General features: G+C 38.0%; 2 protein-coding genes across 13 annotated transcripts in view; one reads left to right on the top strand and one right to left on the bottom strand.

Annotated features, from left to right (window-relative positions):
* POLK (DNA polymerase kappa) overlaps positions 1-21,542 on the bottom strand; it is a 36,201-nt gene extending 14,659 nt beyond the window's left edge. For 2 of the 11 annotated variants that reach the window (XR_006932324.1, XM_046905176.1), the window contains exons 1-7: positions 14,162-17,970; positions 12,082-12,260; positions 9,843-9,962; positions 6,241-6,393; positions 5,749-5,880; positions 4,567-4,720; positions 2,925-3,140 (exon numbers count right to left, since the gene is read on the bottom strand). Coding sequence is in view for 10 of the 11 variants with exons in the window: in XM_046905176.1 (XP_046761132.1) it covers positions 2,925-3,140; positions 4,567-4,720; positions 5,749-5,880; positions 6,241-6,393; positions 9,843-9,962; positions 12,082-12,260; positions 14,162-14,321 (1,114 nt within the window). In the remaining variant the exon portion in view is untranslated. 11 annotated transcript variants of the gene reach the window in all.
* A 152-nt stretch (positions 21,543-21,694) lies between these two features.
* Positions 21,695-25,825, top strand: part of COL4A3BP (collagen type IV alpha 3 binding protein) — a 74,478-nt gene continuing 70,347 nt past the window's right edge. For both annotated transcript variants that reach the window (XM_424796.8, XM_004937347.5), the window contains exons 1-2: positions 21,695-22,121; positions 25,577-25,711. In XM_424796.8, the coding sequence (XP_424796.3) occupies positions 22,026-22,121; positions 25,577-25,711 (231 nt within the window). In that variant the 5' untranslated portion in view covers positions 21,695-22,025. The remainder of the gene's footprint in view (positions 22,122-25,576; positions 25,712-25,825) is intronic.

Consider the following 25,825-nt stretch of genomic DNA (forward strand, 5'->3'; position numbering starts at 1 on the left):
AACCAGAACAAAACAAACAAACAAAAACCCTGTAATAAACTTGTGAGAAAATAAATACATATGACAGTTTAAAAATAATTGATGCATCAGATAAAGCATACCTACTATTTTGAGAAAGGGTAACAGAACGTGTACTAATCAGTCATGAGGAGTTAAATAACAAGTGTCTTAAAAATAACATCCATTACATGACTGAATGATTTTATGACTATTAAAGTGATTGCAGTAAGACAAAAGGAAACTCTTACAACAGCAGTTACAATAAATTTCAATGTGAAGATCTTATGTCTTGCTTGTAGTTCAGAAAAAAAGACTAAATTTATTTTGATAAAACTTACTGAACTAGTATTTTTTGGACTACCACTGATATGAAATTATTTAGAATTTAAAAATACATAAATATTCCACTTGTCCTTGGAAGAAGTAAGTAGGAGTTGCTCCTTTCTAGAAAAGTAAATAGCCTTACAAACAAACTATAGGACTGGTTAGCAAAAAACAAAGCAAAACAAAAAACAAAGAAAATTTATTCTGCTTTGTACCTCTACTGGTCTAAATTTCTATCTGCTTGCTGGTCTAATAGCCTAGTTCAGGCTTGGGCAACCCACAGCCCACATGCAGCATGTGGCTCTGGACAGCTAGTAATGCAGTCCCACGAGAGCATAAATTTAACATTATTATGTGATGCTTAGCAATATTTTTCATGAGTGGATTGCACAAAACTCAAGCATTGACTACACAGGTGAAAAAAGAAAGGCACATTGCAGTTCTAGCTCTGCCTCTTGTGCCCATCACATGTACTCAGATGAACCAAAACCCACATGCACTACACATTACATGCACTTGTGCCACTTAGCAAGTAAAAGGCAGTGATTGCTGATACTGATATTTCAACTTACCCACAGGTGTGTATGCCTGTGAGGGCATACTTTTTTGTATTAAGCAGACATGCAAGTTTTCTTAAGAGTTATTAAGACTGGGCTTAGGTTATTTCATAAAATACTTTAGTATGTTGACATTTTCACTGAAGATGAAATATCCAGCATACCCATGCAGTGCTGACAAATTTTGTAATTTTAAATGCCTCGTAAGATCACAAAAAGTGTAAAATTATTTACAGTGCTTTTGGTGGAATTGACAGTTCATTTAAACAAAGTTAAATGAGTATCTTCAAGGTGAAAATCAACTTATCTATACTATAGTGATGTTCAAAATGAAACAATGACAGCAAACTCAAGATTTGGCAAATGACTGTATGCACTGTGATACAGTGGGTAAACATAGTCCTGGGAACAGTGGAAAAATATGTGTTTTGCTTTCCAGTTTGGATAAAGAAATTTAAAAATAGATTTCAAGTTTCCCAAAAAAACATCAGTTTTTTTTTGTATACTCACAACTCCATTTTCAGTTCACATACATGCATTACCTGTGGATTTTCAAATTGAATGTATAGAGTTGCAGTCAGACATTCAACTCAAAGGAAAATGTGATCATCTCCCTTTACTAGATTTTTATAAGGCCTATTTTAACAGAGAAAAATAGACCTCACAATTGCATCTTATTCATGTAGCCACTTTTTGGCAGCATGTACATTCCTGAACAATTATTTTCAAGGATGATGCACAGGAAGAGCAAAATTAGATCAAAAATCTGACAAGTACCTTGAGCACTCACTAATAACAGAGCCACTTCCACTGAACCAGACATTGATACATCAGTTTCACAAAAACATCCCACTAGTTTTATGTTTTTGTTCAACTTTTTCTTTTTTTTTATGTTTTAATAAAAACTACTAAAAAATAAAAGAGATTTTGTTAGTTACACACGTTCACCACATTATGTATTTTATATACAGACCAGACAATTCCTCCTCTCTCAATGAGGCCCAGGTAAGCCCAGAGGTTATATACCCATCGTCTAGATGGTAGAACTAATTCTCCTTCACTACTGCTTATCAGAATTTTTCTATTAGCCTTCTAACCACATTTCATTTTGATGCATTTATAAAAGCTTCATAAATAGTATTTTATCCTTCAGGGGATAACATTTCAGAGGAACAAAATTATTATTTTTCTACTACTTATGAGATAACATATGGGGTAATCTAATCTGTTTGTTCCTACTACCTATTCGTTTACCTCTGCTTGCTTTTGACATTTCCCTGGCCTTCACACCTGCTTCATAAAGTTCAGCATTCCCTGATGCCTCACAGACCTGGTTCACAAAGCACTTTGGATGCCATCCAAACTAGATTGCTAGGAACATACTCTTTCTGTTTGTTCATTCGTTTGTTTGTTTGTTTGATATCTAAGGCAGATTATTAACTCAGTGGTTGAGACTTGCAGGTGGGTTGCCTGAAGACAGAAAGCTTGGATGGTAAATATTACAAACCTTCCCAATATTTTATTAACTTAAACACATTTACTTCTCTAAGAATCATCCTTTAAATGAATTTTAATATTGTATTGAAAGGAACAAAAGGAACAGTGTGGCAAAGTAGCAATTCAGAAGTAGCAATAACAGATCTGTTTTTCAAGCTAAATCCAATTGAGCAATCGGTAATGGATAACTCTATAGCCGTAAGCTTAATAAAACAATTTACATGAGGCACTAAAACAAGTATCAGCAATGCTAATGTTAATTCCTGAGCCCCCTAATTCAGTTCTCTACGCTACTTCCATTTTAAGACAACAGAAGCAAAAAGAACTACTTCTGTGATTTAAAAAAGAGAGGGATGGCTTTGATACACACAAGGTTTCCGTAATGACTTAAAAGACACAAGTCTTTACAGAATTGCAAAGGAGGCATATTTCTTTGCAAGAATGCTGTGGCAATACTTATTTCTTAAGCCTGTAACATCCCCTGAGATTAGAGTACAACACACTGTGGAGTACACAAAGGATTATTATTTATATGTGTTTAAATACCTGCACTAGCAGTCAGTTGAGTTTTCTGCTCAATCCTAAAGCGAATTTCCTTCACAGCTTCTTCTGCAGAGGTTCCAAAGACAACTACATTTTTCAGTGACTGATCTCTTTGTCCAGAGTCATCATCCATTACAGATGTGCCATCTTCAAACAGCTCTGGTGAAGAAGAGTATCCATCTATATTAACTGTGCCAGGTATGTTTATATCCTCTTTATCTGTATTAGATAAATACACAAGCAATTGATCAATAAATATACAGCATCTATTTCATTTATTTTCCTCTGCAGTAGAGGAAAATAGTTCATTAGCAATTCTGTTTTTTTCTGTTTAACAAAAAAGTATGCTTATTTAGCCAAAATGATTGCACTGCATTTTCATTTGAAGAAAGGAGAGTCACAATTGTTTTATTCTTCATAAAATTATACTTGGCTGAGATTAGAATTGGCTGGGAGACTGGGCTTCACTTTCAGAAAAGCACGGAGGTTTAATGCCTAGTGCTGTAATAGCAGAAAAACACAAACATTTTGGCATTACTTTTGTTTCATACCACAGAGAAGCTCAGATGCTCCCTTTTTTATGGGAATAAAAATCTTCTGTGCTTTCTTTTTTCCCCCCAATATTTACTAATGATCTTAGGATACTGCAATATCTCTGGTTCTAGAACAGCCAATCTGGTAAGCTTCTAATCTTCAGTTTCAGTCATCATAGAACTAGGAATGACAGCAGCCCTTTGCTGCTACTACAAACTTTTCTATTACACTTTCACATTCTCAGTGCTGCATGTGGTAGGAAAAGAACACAGATAGCAGATAAGTATGAAGAGACACGTGACTATGGATCAGTGGTATTTAATTTGCATAGACAATGCCAGTTTGTTTCCTTCTAGTCTACTAATGCTTTTCAGTACAGCTTCCTTCATTATCCCCTTAACTATTTGGACCATTTTTTAATACAATAATACAAGCTATCCAGTTTGCACTTCAACTGACCATTTACTTGACTCCTTTTTTTTACTATTCCTAATTGGTTTCACAGTTGAGGGTGTGGTTCCAACTCCACCTTCTAGAGCCATGTGAAATCCAGACATATCTTCAAGCATTACCATATTTCTGTAGCGTTCATTTCTTTGAACAGTTCTAGTCTTGTAAAATCATCTTAATAGAGCTTATGCACGCTTTCTATGCAGATAATTTCTCACATTTCTGATGTACAGAACTCACTGAAGTATTTTGTTCTAGAAAACACTTCAGTAAATTGTAAATAAACTTTAGAACAATCAATTTATTTATTCTATACTTCCCTAAGTCACAAGATTATTACTATTTATTTGCAAAATTACAGTTTTGAATTGTAGAGGCAAAATGTGTTGCTAAAACATACAACTGGGTATAGTAAACCTGCTACCACTTTTCACACATATGTACTCACAAGTTAAAAAAAACTACATCTCTAAACCCTAACCGTCATGAGCAAGGCTTTTGTGCATGGGTGAGTAGTAGATAAAGTGAACCTGTTACCTAACAAATCAGAGGTAGATAGTATAAAGAATTGGCAAGAATGCACTTAGATATGTGCACTTTCAATGGGAGCTGCTTTTCTGAAGCATGCGTTATATGCAAAAGAAGTGAGTAGTTTGCTTACTTTTTTCTGTAGTGTTTTCTGTGTTCAAAAAGTATCTTCTTTTATCTTCAGGCCAGTTAAGCCTTTCCTCCAAGTGCTCTGTTACATTCAGGTAGGCTTCATCTAGGCCCATAGGCATAAAATGGGGATCATATTCAGCTAGTATCTCTTTAACCTTCATAAATGCATAGAGAAAGTTTAAAACTTTGCTGTAAAAACAGATCTTGCCGCACAATCATTAGGTGAACAAACTGACTCTGAAAACTCAAGATGACCATTCACTATTAAAGACATTTATAGAGCAAATTATTTACTGATATTACAAAATTATAGCACTACTTCTCTCCAGTACCAAGATATCAATACTAAGCAAGTAAAGGGATTCTGAGCATGGTGTTCTACTGTACAGGTCACTAAGCTCAGTGAATAAGCACTCCATTGACATTAGGTTCACAGCCACTGCTGTAACTACTTGAACAAAACTCTGGGGATCTTGGAAACCAGCAGCAGCTCAGAAGGAGCACATTAGCTGATTTATCTATCTGCACTGTCTGTCAGACATCACACATGCAAAATGTAAGAAAAACCTGCATTTTAAATTATAGTCAAACAGTTGGTGTAGCAGCAGTTTAGAGCTCTGGTCAGAGCCACTAGCAAAGCTTACCCCAAAAACTCTAATTTTGAGTGCATCCTCCAAAAAACATTAAAACTCTCGTTTTACTGCCCCTCTTCACCTCTTCCCTCCCCCCACCCCCTTTCTTTATTATTATTTTTTTAATTATTATTATTATTTTTATTTATGCTTTATTTTTACCAAGAAGGAAGATTTGACTGCATCATATTTTTTCAGTTTTGGTCCCATTATTACGTATCACAATATTTGACCATATGCATCTCATCTTCCTGTAAACAATTAACGGTAAGAATCACCGCTCAGCTTTTGCTAACAAAATGAAATAAATACAAATCCCAAGAGATCACAAATGTAAAACCAAAACAACAGTAATTTTTAATACTTTACTCCCATCAAACAACAGATGAAGTATGTATTATGAAATCCAAGATCCTTAACATGTTCAAACATATTCTAACGTAACATTTAAACTGCCACATCTCCTATTATCTAAAACTGATGCATTGAAGAAGTCTGAAAAAAAATACACCAATCTTCAGTTAGAATGTTTTTTATTTTTCCAGACTTACCTCTTTACTCACTTTTCTGTATTTTTCAAAGTTTAATGGTACTATAGTTAGATGTGGACAGAGCTTTTTAGCAATAAATCCAGGCATTGCTGCACGTACACCAAATCTCCTAGCATGGTAGTTTGAGGTGGACTTGGAAGAGGAGAAGAAGTAAGTTTAGTGTTTAGTAATCAAGTTTTATTCAATGACACTTAGTGTTAAATCAAGTTCTTATCATGGAACTGCACACAGAAAAGACTACACAGGATGAAAATTACTGTATTCTCTTCCCCTCTCCAGTCTTAACATCCTTTAACATTTTATTACTACACTTCCTACTGAAAAACAAAGTTCATCTTAACATGGTCTAGAACAGACATTTCCTTTACCGTTCTTGTTATTTTTTCCAGAAAGTCATGAAACTTCTCTTCATTATATGCTATTATTGTACATTCTATCACACCTTCAGATTAATACAGTCAATTTCTATGTTATCTTGACATGTGGCCTTACCAACATACTCATTGATCCCACTGCAATAGGCTTTTCCTTCAGCTCTGGATTGTCTCTCATTTCCACAGCTGCATAGAAGGCATCCATGTCAATGTGTACAATAGTACAACTAAGGTTGCGACTGCGTTCCAGTTCCAACACAAGTTTGTCCACCTGAACAAAATAAAGTAATAATTAAAAAAACTATTAACCTTGCAGAAGTGCAGAAGTACACACAATTCCAGTAATTTTGATGTATATGGCACATTGTTTGGAAAAAAAAAAAAGTGTCCTGCTGACACTTGCTAGATCACTACTAGAGCAAATGAGACAAAAAGTAACAAACTCCTCACTAGTTAAAAAAAAACATACAAAGCCTAATTCAGACAGTAACTGAGTAAGATCCACTGAAGATGCAGTTTCAGCTACTGTCATAGATGTTATTTAAAAAATGTACAAACAAATGAAAATACATTAATGAAATGTGAATTTCCAATACATGTAGCTAAAGCGATCACACTTCAGAAAATTGGCTCAAACACATGAAAAAAAGACCAGCAGCTCAAAGGGCAGTACAGTCTATCTTACTTTGTGAGAAATAAGGTCTCAGACAGGTTCATTTACTGCAAAGAAAGCTACTGTTAATCCCTTTGTAAAATTCCTCAGCATTTGTTACAGGAATATGTATCATAAGACTGGACTGCTAGCAAAACTGTATGGCGACTTTTAAAGATGAGACATAGCAAAGAGTTAGAAAGTACTTTGTTTCTCTTCAAGAGTTAAAGATTCATCTCCTACAAGTAGACTGTAGGTTTGATCAGCTCCACAGTGTTCTGAATCCACAGGTTTCTCCACAAAAATACTTAAAATTGTTTTCCTTAATTTATTTGCATTCTTTTATTGAGAGAGCTGGAGATTTTGTGTTTGTTTCAGAAATATCATTCAACTACTAATAAGGTATGAAGTGAGTGTCACTAGAAAGTATGAGTGTATTACTTAATGGAAAATTTTTAAGGCCTGCTGACTTAAGGTGACTCTGTTGTCATTACCATACAACATTCTAGAAGCAAAAGAGAAAATATCACAAAAGGAGAACAAAGGAAGTGCTATCAAACTATGATTGCCTAATATTAATGACTATGCTAACCTCTATTTACACAAACAGAAAGTTGCTGTGGTTAAAACAGAAACAATGAGCTTCACGCACATTAGAGCTCAAGAAATGCATGTAGTGAAAAAGAACAGAAGTTTCGCTCTGTGTGCAAGAACAAGGACACTCACAAACATCTGTGACATCAAGGTACCATCACAGAAATGTCTCTGGCTCAACTATAATGATTTTACTGTCCTGAAAATGAACAGTTATGTGCTATTTGCAAAGTCACTGGAAGAGTTACTCTCTGTTGTTCTTTCTTTTTCCCTTGCAGAGATGCTTGATAAAATAAACAAAAAGCTGATCTAAAATCTCAGCCTTTGAGGCTGAAGATGCTTGAACAAAGATAAGTGGCTATGAATGTCCCAAACAAATTGCTGAATAATGACTTACTTAGTCTTTTCTCCTGTTTGTTCCAAGTTAATTTCAGAGGTGAAATGGGACCTCAAAGTAGGCTATTCCATACAGAAGAATACAGTATGATCCCCATGGCTGAACGTACTGGTATAGAGAAATTAAGGGCCCAACTGAAAGTGGTGCAGGCAGGCCACTATTTACTAGCTCTTTACATGAACTTACACATGGAAAAAAAAATTGTTTCTTATATTGTAGGAGAACGTAAAATACACAAGATACAAGTTTCCTATCTTAAATGGCATAATGAAATTAAAATATTAAAGGATTATTCAAAATTTCTCTAATGTTTGTAAAAGTATTTGACAGGATTGAAGAAAAAACAAATAATGATACAACTTTTGGGGACAACAATAGCTATTTGCGGAATAAACATCTATGATAAACTCTAAGCAATTAGCATAATCTAAATCTGTTACATGCAAGTTTTCAGAAATTAAGAACTGTATGATACAGCATGGTATATTACTTCCCTTGAAAAAGAACAGCATTTGTTAGAACTTCACATTACCTCCTCAAACACACCCTAGTGGTGATAAAGACAGTGTTATGTTGCAGACATTTATGCTACTGTTTCCACGACGTAACCAAGATTTTGTCAAACCAATCAGTACATGAGAATTTTTGTTTATTGGTTTGATTTTACATTAGAGATCTTGCACAGACTGCCAGCTTAGGAAGCTGTATCTCAGCCTCTAAGTACCCTACAAACAAGACTTAACCTGAAGATGAAAACTTGCAGCATTTGTGCAGATATATGCATATATTTGCAGACGTATGTATATATTTGTAATTCCAAAGCATCTCCAAGTTATGCATTCTAGGAGAACAAATTCTTTCACAGTAGTTCAGAAGGCAGTATTGAAATGAAGAGATGTTAAAGAAAGTGATAGGAAGAAAGTTAAAGATGATAATGAGGCTTAGGTATATGTGTATCTGAAAAACGTAGAGAAGCTGATTAAGTACTGCACATTATCAGCATGTATTAAGGAAGTCACGTAGGACAAAGGTGATCTGAGACATTGAAGGTTGAAATAACAGCTTGGGAAATATGCCTCAGCTTCTTATCTACAAAACAAAAATATCATTCTACTTTGTTGGAGTTTTGGAAGAATAATTTAAAGAATTCACAATATGTAGCGTACAACATAGAAAAGCCTAGGAAGAAGACAGTAATTCTACGTTTAAAGCTGGATTAGACTAGTGTACAACAAAAAAGCCTTGGGGCCATCCATTGAGCAATGAGGACAACAGTAAATAATTGCTCACTCACTAAACACTGTCTGCACTGTGCACTGAATGAAACAGGAATCCTATTAGAGAAAAATGGCATGCAATTGTGTAATTAAAGACTGAATCACAGTACAAATGAGAAAGGAAGTGAATTAGGCCTCTACAAGTAACTTTAATTCCGTTGTGTCTAAGAATATAGCATGCAACCTGGTGTAGTTTTCTTCTAACAATATTTAACATAGAGTACTATTTAGGATATTGTTATCTATTATTAGCACATGAGAAGAAAAATAGTCCCTCCATCTTTCTAGTTTAGGACACGTGCATTTCTTGTGACTTCTTACCTTTCATTAAATAGCATAAAGAATAAGTTAATCAGGAAGAGTTGAAAGCTCTGACCATCTTCATTTCATTGGGGGTCATTTAACACAAAAATATCTATCTTCTAAAATTGAAGAATGCTATGTTATTTATTAACTAAGTATATAATAAAACCTTCCCAGAAACCATAATGATATCCTTTCAAACTGTCTGGATTTAGAAGGACAGGAATTATTTCTTCCTCCATTCTAATCATACACAAAAACATTTCAAATAGGTTTTAGAACTTACTTAATCTTTTTCCAGGAATTTTTTATTACACTTCCATCCTCAAAGCATTGTGCAAAATTTACTCGCATGAGTAAGATATAAAAAGTATCTAGTGCTGTGTTTATCAACAAAATTTACTGCAGTAAATTAAAACACACCAAAATATTTATTTATCGTCTTCACAAAATAAAATAAAATTAAAGTAAATTTAAAAAACGTACAGGGTTAGTACCTGCAACTGTGCTTTCAACAGCTGTTGTTGTGTAATTTTCTCCTTAAGCTGCATCATTTTCTCAATTCGTTGGTTAACTTGTTGATCTTTTTTAAGCTCATTTTCATAAAATTTGGAGCCCTGGAAGAAAATTACAAAAAACTGTAAGGTTTTAATTTGTCTTTTCATCCAGCAAACTTTGATCTTTAAATATAGAAAATGTGAAATACAGTAATGAATACTTTGGATTTTCATATAGCTGACACATAAGAGATCAGTGGTACATCACTACAGTGCATTACTACAGTCTCTCCTTAGACTCCTTCTCAGTCCCATTCTGACTACAGGAGACTACATAGGAGACTATTTAGAGAACATTTCCAAAATAGTACATAAAAGTCTATTACATACACTACCTTCAAGATAAGGCGCATAAAGCTAAAAAAAAAAATTGATTTAAGCTTTTTCTCAGACTTCTGCATAGATGAATCTATGCAGGATAGTATATAAATGACGTTATAAAAATCAAAAATCAAATCCACCTCTAGTGTTCAGTATTTTTGGATCACTCGTTCTAGAAAGATATAGCAGAATTAAAAGGTATTTGGACAAGGATGATTAAAAGTAAATGTGCATAAAAAGCCCCCTCATTTTCAGGCATGTAATTGCTCCCTAAAGAAAATGGATGAATAAAAGGAGATGTAATGAAAATATACAAAGAAGACAACAACATGGAGAACATTTATTTATTTATTTATTTCCTTTTAAACTCATTACAAAAGAGAAAAGGTATATAATGAAATGGAGGAAAAAAAGAAAAAAACAGGACATAAATATTTTTTGCAACATCTGCTTAGCTTACAACAGAAATAACATTTGTAGGAAGAGGCACTATCTTTTCTTGAATCATCTGATAAGATCAGCAAAAGTGGACATATTTTTAGTTTACGGATTCCAACAGTGAAATTGGCACCAATACCAAGAATTCAAGCACAGTCAAATAAGAACTCGACATTTACATATAAAGCAAAAATATCCATTTATATAATAACGGTTAAAAGGATTAAAGGCAGTACTATAATACGTCATAACTTACTGCCTAGAGATCTCTCAACTGAAGAAATAAAGGATATATTTTCTTTCAATATCAGACATACCTATCATCTTTTTTCTCCTCTGAAATCAAACATGACTTGTTAAGTCTTGTTAAAAGAAATCAGTGAGAAAATGTTAAGATGAAGAGCTGCCCAGTACTTAAGACTTATTAAAGAAGTTCTTTTTTGACATCCGATGCTGTATTTCACAGCTGAAATTATGTAAAATCTTGTCATATAGTACAACTCTGGGTAGAGTTTGTAAGCATAAGTTTGAAAGGACTAAAAAAGAACAAACGTTTCAGAAAGAATCAAAACTTGTTTTCAGATTTCTTGATCTACAGATAGCATTATGTTCTCCTGCTTTACTTACAGAAATGTATCCTAATATAAAGAAACCTACTTATCAGTTTTGAAAGCCCTTTTCACAGTTAATTCCTTTTCAACACAGGTGATTAAACAGTAACTGTCTGTCAGAAACAACTTCTCCATATATCATTATGAGCATATATCTGACGAAGAGCTAACTTCTCAAGAAACAATGGACTCAAGGAGTGGAAACAACTAAGTCAACAGGATTATTAACACTATGTATTGTTATAGTGAAAACACAAGTAAAAGATGTTTGTTAAATAAATGCTGTTTCCAGCATGTTCTGCACTCCTGAGTTTACCCGAGTGTGTAAAGGACCAACAAAAACCACTTTCTTACCACTGTCTGTGGTATGCTTGGTATGTTTAGATATGCTTACGTGACAGAGTGACACACGAATTCTTGAGCAAAAAATATTACGCAAATAACACTGGGATATAATAACATCAAATGAAATAAATATTTATGAAAGGAAAAGAAAGAAAATCTAGAGCTGCCTGAATGAAGTGTTATCCCCATACAGTTGCATCTGCAGGCCCTTGAAGAAAAAAGTAAGAGGACTAATATTCCAATGCTTTGTAGAGTTGTGGTCTCTTCTGTGGATCTTTGGCACTAAATTGCATACTGCTGGCCACCCCTCCCAAGAACCACATGAGAAAAAGGACAAAAAGAAAAGGACAAAGGAATTCTACTGAAAACATTAAAAAAATCCAGTCCCATCAACTTCATCTGTTAGGGAAAGGTAGATGTGCGTAGATCTGCTGGCAAGGAAAAATAAATATGATCAAACCAACCTTGGAAGCTTCCATGATGATTTTATTAATTTTCTCTTTATCCAAACCTTGCATTCCAGCCTTGTTATCATTGAGGCCCATTCTAAGCAGAGCTCCACCATTATAAGAGCTTTTATCAACATTTTTCACGTTGTCCATAGTACTTTCTGAATACCAATATCTTTCCTGAGACTTAATACCTAGAAAGAAAAAGAATTTAAGTCATGTACTTGTTTCTAAGTTCCAGCTGAAAAATGCAAAAGTCATTTATAGAACTCGTTTGCTGTATATTTGTTCATGAAAACAACACATACATCACAAATATAAAGACATATTTGTGTGAAGTGGCCAACCTTCCATAATCACCAAATAAAGCCATTATCAGAGTTTGGAAACAGTAAGGTTTTACTTCTTTAGTAACTAAAAAAAAAACTCTTTCAAAAGTTCCGTTACAGAAATAATTGTGCACCATCAGCTTCAGTAAAGGTTAGCATCACGTGTCATGCACATGAGACTTATCCCTGTATATAATCCCATCAGAACAAACAGTAATATCTTAAACACAATAAGCTGCATTACTTTCCAAAAACAAACAAACAAAAAAAACCAGAATGATTTTAAATTGCAGAAGATTGTTGTTCATTTAGTCCTCATTCCTGTTTGAGATATGCCATATAAATTTTCCCAGTAATTTCTAGCTCGAATTCAAACCTTCTGCTTGAGTTACAGCTCATCTTTTAAAAACAGACAGCTTCAATTAACAACTTTGAATAAATCTTTACTGTTTACTTCAGGGAAAAATTCCTGCATTCTCTTTCTCCATTAATTCACAGAGCCATAACATCCAACTAATAGGACATACCAAACTTTTACTACTCAGTTGCTGCCATACGTAATTTCTTACATGTGCAGGTACTTCTGATATGTGACATCTTCTCTTATGCCTTACAAAAGTAAATAGCTGAACTCTTCCATCTATGGTACATTGTTTAGATAATAAATTTATCTTAAACTGAACAAACAGAAGCTATCTTCTGGAGCACAATCTTGTGGTTGTATTTTTGCCAGATTAAAATACACAGGATCCAAGTCTGATGTTAGACTGAAATATTTAATGCAAATTTGTTACTGGAAAAGCATACAGAAGTACTTTCTTCCTACCCTAAGCTGCTGACTAACGAACAGCTTCAGCTTTACTTTCGTGCAGGAAGTACATTCACTCCTAAACTTCCCCTTCAAGCTGCTCCCTGTGACACTAGTCCTTCCTGCTGGGAGAAGTCACACCCTTTCAGGCTCTTACAGGAGCTCTGTTAAACACAGCCACAAACTACACGAATCCGAGAGTGTTACATTTTTTCTAGAAGGTATTTTTAAATGCTGCCTTAACTACACAAGGGCTTACGTGGAACTCACTATCAACCAAACTGAAAAATGTTATCATGCATTTTTGCATTTAAAGCTAATATTTTCTGTGGGTGTGTGATAAAAGAACCACGTGGGTGACTTATTTTACATTAATGGTGCAGTGTTGTTATTTTCATGATGATCACCTCCTGAAACACACTAGTCAAATGAAATTAGACAGTAAAGCCGCACATACAAAAAGTTCTGCCAAACATACCCGATTTTTGATCACATTCCACCAATTCAGATTATTTTGTAAGACGCCTTCCAAAGACACAAGACCAGTAAAGAAACGTTCTGTTTATCTATACAGCTTGTTGCATTTCAAGGAATAGAAAGTACTTGGAGATGTAGAGATTGGAACTCTTGGCACTACTGTAACTAAAGTGCTATTAAAGAGTCAGCTGGGGCTGGGAAAGGCTTCATAGCTCTTGTGTGTATCTATCAAACAAAAGACCACAATGACAAACGCTGTCATTAATTTTCCACTTACCAGAGCCTGTAACAGGACTGCTAGACAAAAGCCAAAAGAGAAAAAAAAAATAAAAACTGCATTGCATACTTCAGTTCCAAGTTTCATCTCGAGTTCATGAAAACCTCCACTTCAATTAGCTACTCAATAATTCCAGCATTACTTTCAATCTAAGGTAAGCAGTGGGCATAACTACAAATAAACACTTTCCTCCGGGTAAATTACCTCCGCTACTTCCCCTGGTTCTTTTATCACTCCTTCTCGTCAAGAACTTGGCACGAACACAGTTATTGCTTCCTATTCCAGTCTTTGCAACGTGGTCCCATAGTCCTGAAAAAGTCTCTCTAGCCCCAGCACGTACAAATCTTTCTCTCTCCTCATTCATAAAGCCTCAGCCTTATAGCAAGGGCTTTAAACACTAACTCATGTGTTTAAGTCAAAGCCCTTCCCTCGCACATTGCTATATCCAATGAGAAAAAAAAAAATGTCACAATGATAAAAGAAAACAGTTTTGAAAAAGTCTCAGAAATGCTTGTCTCCTAGTGTATTTTACCTTTCCATCCTCCTGTGCATACAAAAGATACATTAATATAACAGAAAACAAAGTGTATAAAGTAATGCCTTAGCTGGAATCAAGAAAATATCTATCTGAGGACATGCCATTAGTTCTCCACAGAAGCTTAAATATATAGAGAAGAGACACGAACAGAACCTGGAGTCTATCAGAATAATTGATCTGAAAAAAATGTTAAATAGTTATCATATTTAAATGGCTGACAGAAGCTACAATAAAACAACAGATACAGCACTGTCAGACAAAACAGTCAGTGGATCATCTGCAGTAAAGACAACACTTAAATGAAATGCAGGAGAAGCGCCATTTGAAGCACTGTACAAAATGTTAATAAAATGTCAGTGTAGAAGTTTATTGTCACCATGGAAAACAGTCTCCATGGAAAACTGACCTGGAGAAAGCAGTTAGCTTGTGGTGTCTTGTGTTTTGGCTAAAACACTTTGAAGAAGTGGGTAAAAATTTAGACTAATGAAGCACTAGCTTGGAACTGTCTAGGCAAAGAGTGACAGATTTGTGACATATTTGTGGCATGCTGTCACCTCAAGAATCTGCTGCAAGACTGTGCTGTTTCCATTAAAGAGGACACGTTCAATTTCTCACACTGTCACAGCAAGAAAGAAGGGTATGAAATCCGAGAAGCCTGTGAAGGCAGTTTACAGTTAAATACTACTCTATTGCTCTTGTCATTTGGAGACGGGCACGGAGAGCAGTAAAATCATCTTTACGTGGAAGAAGTAACTTTCCAGTTGCTACTGAAAGGGAGTCTAAAGATAAAGAAGACTCAAGCCAACAGGTTTGCCAACAGGTAATGGCAAAATAAAAAGGTAGAGAGGAACCACAGAATGCCATTACTGTGCAGGAAGCTTTGTAAGTAGTCTGGGATGCTTCTAAATGGAAATGACAAAATGCTAATGAAACTCTTCTAGAAGCAAGCACAGAAACTCAACTGAATCATAAAGATTGGATTTTATAGCATATGAAAGCATACTCTACTGAGATGCAAGAGCAAGCAACATAGAGAAATTATTTAATTTCAAGTGCTTCAACCTGTATTCACATTTAGCATGTTTGCATGAAGTAGCCTGAAGGAGATAGGTTATATCTGTGAGCTGCACTATTCCTCCAGTCTGTATTCATTGAACACACAGCAATTCCAGGAACAGAAACTCTGTGTGTAGTGTAAGAACTTAAAAACACTTCTGTCTTATTATTTTCATGTAGTAAAATACAACGTGAGAGAAAGATTAAAAAAAAAAAAAACATTTTAAAATACTCAGCTCAGTGGACACAGTTTTATCTTTCAAGGCAGCAACATTCACAAAGTTGATAACACTCTGTCCTTTATTAATAGTGTAATAACTTGCTGAGAAGCAACATTAGGAATAGAAAGTGACAGCTGTTTGCAAAACTTGGAAAAAGAAACTGTGACACCAAATGATAATGTGATGCATGTAAATTGCGTAACGCTTCTTGTGAAGAAAAACTGTTATCTGTGCTATCACAGACACTCATGCCAACAAAAGACATGAAGCACGAGATGCAAAGACTACTGATACACAACTGCTTGTTCTCCTTGCAGCTCCGAGGAATCCATACATGTAGCACAAATGGGAGGGATCCTCCTTTTATATCTAAATTGTCCAGAGATAATATTCATGGCATAAAGATATACAATTTGTGTACAAATATACACATGCTGAAGTTGGAATAGTAACCTTTCATGAAAATCTGATGCCTCGTTTATTATAGTCAAAAAAAAAAAAAATCCTGTTTTCTTTTGATTAAGATGTTTTGGGTATTTCCTTAAGCTCTTCTCATTTTATTTTAGAAAGAAGAAAACAAAATGATGACAGACAGATGACTACATATAAACATGGAGAACAGGGGATGGACTAACTTTGTGAACCCTGCCACTGGACACAGGTTGTATTAGAAGAACATAAATACTATCCTTAATTTCTGTGACACAGTCAAAATGTTAATAGGAGTTCTGTGAAGAGCACTGAAAGCACAATAAACAGCTAACTGAGATGAATAACTTAGTTCATCCAGTTCTGACCATAAAGGATCACTCTGCAGCCTTTTTACTAAGACCAAGCACAGTGTAGTATGAACTGTTCTACGCTCAAAAGACAAACACTTGTGAGGCTTGCACTGTGCTAGGAACATCAAAGAGAAGAAAAGAAAAAAAAAAAAAAAAAAAACTTCTGAAGTAATTACACGTATACACTCCCACAGATATATATTTATATATATGAGATCCCTGATTCTTAAATAAACTTTCCAAACTACTCATTATCAAATATTATAAATGTTATGTAGGATGGAAAAAAAATCTGCCCTATTGCCTTGAAACAATTATTAAAATAATCACGTTCATGCTGAGTATGGTTGTGAAGAATATGAAAGAAGATCCCCAGAAGTCAAACACGAGTGAAACGTCTACCTTTAACACATCTGAAGTGAAATGTATAATTCAGCAGCTCAAGTCCCAAAAAGAGGCAAATTCAGTTACTTCGGGAAATAAACTTCTTGCAAAACTTTGCTGTGCCTGCACCTCACCATAACTCACACTTAAACAAACCAAAAAACTCAGAAGAAATGCAAACGAAAACTGGCAAGCTGGCTAAGCGCCCCTGCCTAGTGAGAACAATGTAAATGTCACAGGCAACACCTTTTGCATTCACTTTCTACTTCAACTGAACATTGAATTGAAGCTTAATGCTGCTAGAAACCTCATCTACTAAAACACACTAATGAAATGGGTACTCTTAATTAGCAGTTACTGTTCTAGAACTTCAGAAAGCTCATTCACCTACTTGCAAAAATGTATATAAATGTAAAATACAAAATATACTGATGTGTAGTAGCAAGTTATACACTGAATCAAATTATAAGAGATCAAGTGCTTCCCCTTCTCTTCTTTTTTTTATATTTTAATACTCGTGACAATAGAATACGAGAGAATACAAAAGAATGGGAGAATCTGAAGAATCTGAAAAATGAACGCAGAACGAACAAGCCAAGTAGACTGACTGAAGAGTAACTCTCAAACTCAAACCTTCAAACATCTTCCTTAGACTGGAAATTATTACTGCTGGAAACCACATCACTGGCCACCTCAGAACAAAGCTGTTGTATAAGTAATAAATAGACTACAGGAGACCTTCTCAGTAAGACCACAACTCACACAGATCAACGTTTTAAATCAAGACCACTTTGTTTTTTCTCCAATTGCTAATTAAGATAGAACAGGCAGCCATGCAGCTACACTTCTTATTCCACTTCCTGTACAGAAATAGAAATATCTTCACCTAGGTTGTGCATGTAACTGTTTGGAGGCAGCACCCACCACTAAAGAGCTGAACCTCAGCTAAGCTGCCTGGGTACAGGAATTATTGCACCAATATAGACAAGCTGTGTGAAAAACGTGTTTCCAACAAATGCTTCGCTTTATTTCTTGAATTTATAAGACAAGAACAAGCATGTGCTCAAACTAGAAAAACTCAGTACCACCAGGATATTTTTAACATCTCTGATATTTAAAAGGCTATACAACAAAGTCTGTAAGCGCATTTGATTTCATTCTACCTGACTTCACAATTATTTGGGTGAGCTAAGAATTGCACCCTAAACAGGGGCATTTACGTCACATCTTTTCCATCACGGAAAGTCTTCGCCACACCTGTCTTTACTGAGTACTCATTTGGCAATGAAACATTCTGGCTGACAGGGTCAACTTTAACAAGCTCCTTACCTCTTTATTTCCTTGTAAAAACACGTTCCCTCGATAATGATTTAAATATCAGCTGCTCTTGAAAGCCTTTGCTTCTCAGCAGGAGAAACCACCAACAAAGACACGTGCAAGCAAGCACATCAGACTGTCCCTCTGAACGATCAGCTCAATTCTTTTCAGCCACAGGGGGTGACGGTTACTAGAGTTCTGGTTACCAGCGGCCCCCATAAGAGGGCTCATGTCAGTTTTAATAGTGTAGAGATTCGAAATAATAGAGATGGCAGGAAGAACTGTGCAACTGTGTTATCAGTATGTGAACATACACAACATTAGTTATCTGGGCTCCCTGCTAGCAGTGTACAAAACTACTACCGTTTCACTGTCCTCTCTCAATGGATAATAAAACGTTATTTTTCTAGAAAAGCCAATCTTCTAAGAAAAAAAAAAATGTATACCTAATCAGCCCAAGTACATGATAAACTAATAACGCTAAACATAAAACTGGGTCAGGATTCACAGAAGTTAAAATTCCAAGTGCTTATGCTGAGACAGACGAATGGGACTATTTTTCAGGTAGCAGATGTCCCAGCATTCTCTGAAGATTTATATCCTAACCAAGTACTCAGAACTAGCTTTCAAGAAGCAGAGCCCTAGAATTATGTCTTCAGAAATCAAATTACAAAAAGCATATTTATATTACAATTAGTATATAAGCAGTGTAAACTAATAGTATCTGTTACAGTATTCTACAAAAAATGATGGCTGCCTCCAGTAGAATGTAATTTGTAGACTCCTTACAATTTTTAAGCCACGAGGAGTACAGACTGAATACAAGGGTTTGTGATGACATTACAATTACAGTAAAGGAGAACAAAATAATTGCCCACTGAAAAAGACTGCCCAGAGAGGTTCTGGATGCTCCCTCCCTGGAAGCATTCAAGGCCAGGCTGGATGGGGCTTTGAGCACCCTGGTCTAAAGGGAGGTGTCCCTGCCCCTGCAAGGTGGGTTGGAACTAGGTGATCTTAAAGGTCCCTTCCAACCCAAACCATTCTGTGATTCTGTCATTCTATGAAAAAGACACAGGAAGAGGTAGAGATGAATGTGTGGTCTACAGCAGCCTATCAGTTTGATGATCTTCACTTAACACGGCTTTGGTTTGTGTGACAGGTTGGCTTTGGAGCATGCAAATCAGATTCTTCACAAACTAAACGATAAGACTAATTGCAGAGCATAGCTGACATGTTCCAATTGCTAATGGACATTCTGCCATGGGACCGGACTATAGCTAATAAGAAGAAAAACCTCTTAAAATATATACAGGATGAACTTAAAGTCATCAGCACCAAATCTTTCCCTTGAAAATCTACTCCCATTGCACCAGAGTACTTGCTAATGTAGATGTGACTTGATCTCATTAAAAGTAATAGGCAGATAGTTATATACAAAAAGGATGGTTAGAATATCAGAGAAGAGCTAATTTAATTCAGGTTATTCACACTCTCAACACATGATTAAAGAACAAAAAACAATGAAATAAAGGTAAAAAAAATAAGACATTCCAGGAGGATGAGGCAGACGTAAAAATGGGGAAGAAACCAAGAAGATAATAGATAATCTTATTATAATGATTAGGAGCCTGGAACATTTCCCTTATGAGGAAAGGCTGAGAAACCAGAGACTGTTCAGCCTGGAGAAGACAAGAATGAGAGAGGTTTTTATCAATGCTTATAAATATCTAAAGAGCAGGAGGCAAGTGGATGAGGCCAGGCTCCTTTCAGTGGCGCCCAGCAACAGGTCAAGGGAGACAAACTGGAACAAAAGAAGTTCCATCTAAATAGGAGAAAAACTCGTTTATTGTGATGGTGACAGAGTACTGGAACAGGCTGCCCAGAGAGGCTGTTGAGTCTTCTTCTCTGGAGATATTCAAAATCCTCATGGATGCTTTCCTGTGCAACTTACCCTCGGGAACCTACTTTATCAGGGGGCTAGATAGGATGATCTCCAGATGTCCCTTACAAAAAATTTGGTAGTTCCTGATCTGTAACAGCAACTGCAGCCAAGGGGTCAATCCTAGAACGAAAGTGAAGGTGCATGGCTAGGTACACGTCACTGCCATTGTGAGGCTTTGCTCAGACATGCCTCTTCACTCCCTGCTTTCAGATCAGAATAGAGAAAGAAATTCATTCAGAATTTAACGGGGGGAAAAAAATATGACGTTGAAAGTGGTGCCACATAAACTCATGAATGTGCTGCAAAGAAGAACCAAAAATTATTCTTTCACATATCAGTATGTACAAAACTCAGCCACCCTGCTTACTTAAGAAATGCAGTACATTGCAACAGATACAGAGCAAAAATAGCACAGTTTCTTTCCAAACAGCTGATGAAGCAAAGGGCCTAATTTCTCAACAGCTTTCCCCAAGTTTGAAAGTTGTCAAAAACAGTACCCACAATAGCCCTGAAAGAAAGTATGCACCTCTGTGGGAAGTACTAACATTTCTGTGACCATCCTTAATTGCCAGTTGTTTAGGACAGTGACTTGCTGCTTTACCACTCACTCAGTGCAGAGAATTTACAGTTACAGTGCAGATATCTTCACACAAAAGACTCTGAGATGGTATCTGTGTTACTAAAAGTTTACCTATCTCATACATAGATAACACACATGCGCCTGTGATAAACGCTCTTCAATGAAAGAAATGGTAATTTCTCGGTGCAAACCTTCAAGCAGCATCGCAGGGAAAAAAATCACAGCACGATTTGTCACAGAGAGGTAATCAAGAGAAAATCAGATTTCAGAGCACCGTTCCCACAATACAACCAGCAGCATGCACTGCAAAACGGAGCCTTCCTGCACCAAACCCACATAACGCCTTTCCCCCCCCTCCCGAGATACAAGCAAAAAGACACGAGCCCGCACAAACGGCAAGTCCACTCCGACCCACTGTATGTGCTCATACGGCAGTCGGTTGGCACGTCCTCTTTCTGCAAACATTTCTACCGCCACGAATAAGGTTACGCATCCCAGACAGAGCTCCGATAAAACACCACGTACTATCCCGTGCCCTGAGCTACAACAGCAGGCGCGTAAGAACACGGGACCGGGCTACCTGACAGCTCAGGCAGACCGCCGGCCGCCGCTTTTCGCTCGGTTCCTGCCACTCCAGGCAGCACTGCTGCCCCACGCTCGGGGGAAGGAGCGGAGTACCCCACCTTATCAGAGAACAAAACCAGCGCTACAGGAAAGACGAGACAAAGATGGCGGCCACGAGCGGGCGGGAGGGGGACCGCCGGCAGGACGGACTACAACTCCCAGCATGCCGTGCGCAGCTTCGGCCTCGGACTCCTCCGGGGAGACTACAGCTCCCGGCGTGCAGCGCGCGGCTCTGCCAGCGGGGCCGGGAGAGGGGTGGAACGGGTAAATAGTGGCAGAGCGCGCCCCCCCGCCTCGCGTAAGATGGCGGCGGCGGCAACGGCGGCGGCGGTGGCAGCGCTGTGAGTGGAGTGCGCGGCAGGCGGACGTGCGCTCGCTCCTCCTCCCCTCGCCACCTCTATGTTGTGGTCGCTGCCACGGGCCGGGGCCGAGGAGCTGCTCTGAGGGAACTGCGCGAGCCTCCGCCTCTCGAGGCCGCTCGGCCGCTGGCGGGCGCGGAGCGGTGCCGCTCAGGTAGAGCCGCTGCCGGCCGTTCCCGTCTGTTCGGCAGGAGACGCTGAGGCTGCTGTGGGCAGGGGCCGCGCGGCTCTTCCCCGCTCAGCAGTGGCTGCGGCTCGAATCTCCATGTCGGACAACCAGAGCTGGAACTCCTCCGGCTCCGAGGAGGACCCCGAGACCGAGCTCGGACTGCCTGTTGAGCTCTGCGGGGTGCTCAGCAAGGTAAGGCGCTCCGCTCCGCCGCACCCGGCGGCCTCGCGCTTCCCTTCTACGCAGCGGATCCCGGCTTCCCTCCCCCCACCCCCCCCGCCGACAGAGCCCGGCTGTCAGCTCCTCGCTGCTCCGCTCCGGGGCTCGGGCCGCGGCGGACGGGGCTCGGTCGCCCCCGGGAGAGGCGCTGGCCGGAACAGCTGCCACCTGATCGCGATGAAGGCTGCCAGGGAGCCGCACCGGCGCCGGCCTTCCGCGCCCCGTCCCTCCTAGGGGGACACCGGCACGTCCCCGACGGCGCTGCGACGGGAGGGGCACGCTCACCTCCCCCCGCCTTCGCGCGGGCCCTGGCAGCGCAGCCCGGAGAGGTGCTGTGAGGGAGCCCTGCCTCGGGCGGAGTCGCCGGCGCGGCCTCGAGCCCCGAGCGCGCCGGGAAGGCACCCAGCGCGTAGACCCTTTCCTCTCACTACGAGAGTCGCGTACCCGGCGGCGCGGGGCGCCTCCTTCGTGTGGGGGGACTGCCCGGGCTCCCTGCTGCCCTGCGCGGGGCCCGCGATCGTCGCTCCCTCGGTGCAGGCACAGGAGCGGCGCACCTTTCGGTGCGAGTATCAAGATAGTGCCATAAACCAGCCCTGCAGCGGGAGATACGGGAGGAGGGGAAGGAAAAGGGCACTACGGCTCGTTTCCCTTCTTAAATAGAAGTGCTGCTGTTTATTATTATTATTATTTTTTTAGTCGCTGGAAATGAGATGACTTGCAAGTATGTGTTGGGTGACACTGGGAAATTGTTCTTTGGGGCAATTTTGAAGTTATGTATTGAGTCATTACGTTTGGGAGCAAAAAGGTTTTATTTTAAAAGAAAGTACCTTCAGAATGATGTTGAATTAAAAAAAAAAAAAAGTTCTTTCCTGTCCTGTATGGGGAGGCCGGGCATCAGCCTGCATGAAGCACACAGGTCATGGGATATTGAGTTCATAACTGGCCCTGGCTGCTAAGAAAACAGTCACAATGAGGCAGTCCTCTGCTTGCTTGTAAGAGAGTCATAAATGCTTTGCAGTCTAAAAATGTTCCTAAATCCAGAGAGGGGAGAAGACCCTCATCTGTGAGATCCTGTCATCTGTAGGGGATGGGAGAGGATGAGAGAGTCATGAGATGATAGAACACTTAAAACATGAGGTTTTGGTTTAGTAGTGTAGTTTTTTTTTTTCTTAACAATGTTTTCTTTTGATTGGATGATTCTTACCTTAGAAGCTTGAGTATTTGTTAGGGTATGGTTGGTTCTGATGTTGGCAAGTACAGAAGTAATGGGTGAAGTCATGGTCTCTGCTGAAATTTATAAAGTTCCAATGTGCAAGACTCATATTTTTTTGATAATTATACCAAATGTAGCTGATGCTGTCCTTAATGTGAGAGCCCAGGGGATGTAATCTTAGTAGTCAAAGAATGGTAAAAACCTGTTGCAGTGAATATACTTGAGGGATAATTCTACTTTTTGCTAGTTAATGCCTCAGTAATACTTGAGACTAGTGAATTAAGATAGAAGGGTACCATTCCATACTGGTTATCTCTGTTCTTAAAACTTAGTCTGTTATTAAATAGCAAATCAGTGAAAGTATACTGCAGTTCTCTGTATGCTTGAGAATCTCAAGTAAACTCAGTAAAGAGAGAAGCTTTGGAACAAACAGGACAATGTGGAAAGAGAAGCTTATTTGAAGTACATTTCACTGCTCGCTGAGTGTTTCCGATCTCTGGGCATTTTCCATTACAATTTTCCTTACAGTTTTAAGGTGGATACGCAAAGAACTCTGCCATGGAAATGTCAGAGTGCTTTAATCAGTGGTCTTTTGTTTGCAAAGACCTTTTTTTTTCCTACAAGAATACTTTAAGGAGTCTCTTAATTCCTGTCACATTTTGGTTGCAACAGCCAGTGTTGATTGCAGCAGCAAATGCAAGATTGGCTGCTATATTTACCTCACTTAACTGTGTCAAAGGAGTAAAGGTGTTTTCTTCCCCGTCCCTTGCTCTTTTGGCCAAGGTACCTTTGGGCTTCGCGTTTCACATTTGGTAGGAACAGAGAATATAATAGAGACAAAGGTCAGAAGGCAGCGCAAATATACCTTCATAACAGCTGGTGCTATTGGTTCAGGAACCAAACACAGATGAAGCATTCATGTTGAATGTAGCTATTCAGTTGATTAGGAGGTTGCAAAAAGGTTTATTTTGGGTGAGTAAATGTAGGTCTCACCTGTGCTTGAAAATAGCTAGTAATTTCTCAGGTAATAGAATTTGTTGTCCTATTTAGTGCTTAGACTTACTCTTGCCATTAGTAGAGCTAACATGCAGTTATGTGATGTGTTAACTGATAGATATAGTATAATGTGGAAATTATCCCGTTAGTCTGCTTTCTTCTCCCTCCCTGTTTCTATCTGGTAAAATGGTGAATAGTGGTTAGGAAGTCTTTTTTGTGATCAAAGAAACACTTTCCCAGTAAAATCATTCTCAGTGCTTTTGTTTTCCTGTTTCCATTATTATTTAATTTGTATTTTTTTTTCACTGCAATCGAAGTCCTAGCACCAGTGCGTCACCAGGGTTGTAGAATAGTTGTGATGCTCTGTTGGTGCTATATGCTTCTGCAGGGCATAGTTAAGTTGTGTTGGGAAACTGTAGCAAATATAGGAGACTAATAATCAGGACTTTATTAGTCACTCGTAACTGTATCTGTATATGATGAATTTGGGACTTGTCCCTGGAATGTCAGTTTCATTGTATATGTGAATGTTGAGTCCCTAGAAAGATCTTAGTAACAGGATGATTCGATGTCTCCTGACAAGTAATTATCGTTTTAATGATGAAGTGGTTATGGAATTAAAACCTAAAGTAATATCTGTGGGTAGTAGTAAATTGATGAAGAATTGGTGACTTTAGTTGCTATAATGATTATGTGCTCTACTGGTAGGATAATGGCATGTATGTGTTCATATGAAAAGAGTTACAAAATTCAGTAAAATCACTTTGGTACAAGTTACTTCATATATAAATGAAGTCTTTCATGTTCTGTTTGTTTGGCAGTTTGTCTAATTCAGATTTAAAATTGTATGTTTACGTTCAAGATAGAATGTTTGGTTTTCCCCTCCTCTGTTCCCCAGTTTGTTATCAGTGTGTTGGTACCTTTGTTTAAGCTGTCTTGGGAACAATTTTTGCAACAAAGACATCTGTTATGTTCTTGTTCCTGGGAAACAACTGGTTTTCAGTACTGTATTTCAGTGACTTGCAGAAGTGTTTTTTTTTTAAGGGTCCTGATCAGAAGTAAAATGTTCTCAATTGGGAAGAACTTTTCAAAAAAAAAAAAAAAAACCTTTTTTCTCTTGATACTTGAAAGGCTTGGAAATATCAGCAAAATTATTTTATCAGTATTTATGTATTTTTTCTATTAGCAAAGTTTTGATTTTGTTTTTCTTTTTTTATAGTGGACCAACTACATTCATGGGTGGCAGGATCGATGGGTGGTTCTGAAAACCAACACACTCAGTTATTACAAGTCTGAAGATGAAACAGAATATGGCTGCAGAGGCTCTATCTGCCTGAGTAAAGCTGTGATTACAGTAAGTGCTGTTTCAATGTTGCTATCTTTTCATGTTTCGGGTGTTATGTTGTAGGCTAATATTTAGTGAAAGCAAATATGGATGCAGCGAATTATTCTATTACATCACTTAATA

Source organism: Gallus gallus, chromosome Z (assembly GCF_016699485.2).
Source record: "Gallus gallus isolate bGalGal1 chromosome Z, bGalGal1.mat.broiler.GRCg7b, whole genome shotgun sequence".
Taxonomy (NCBI): Eukaryota; Metazoa; Chordata; class Aves; order Galliformes; family Phasianidae; genus Gallus; species Gallus gallus.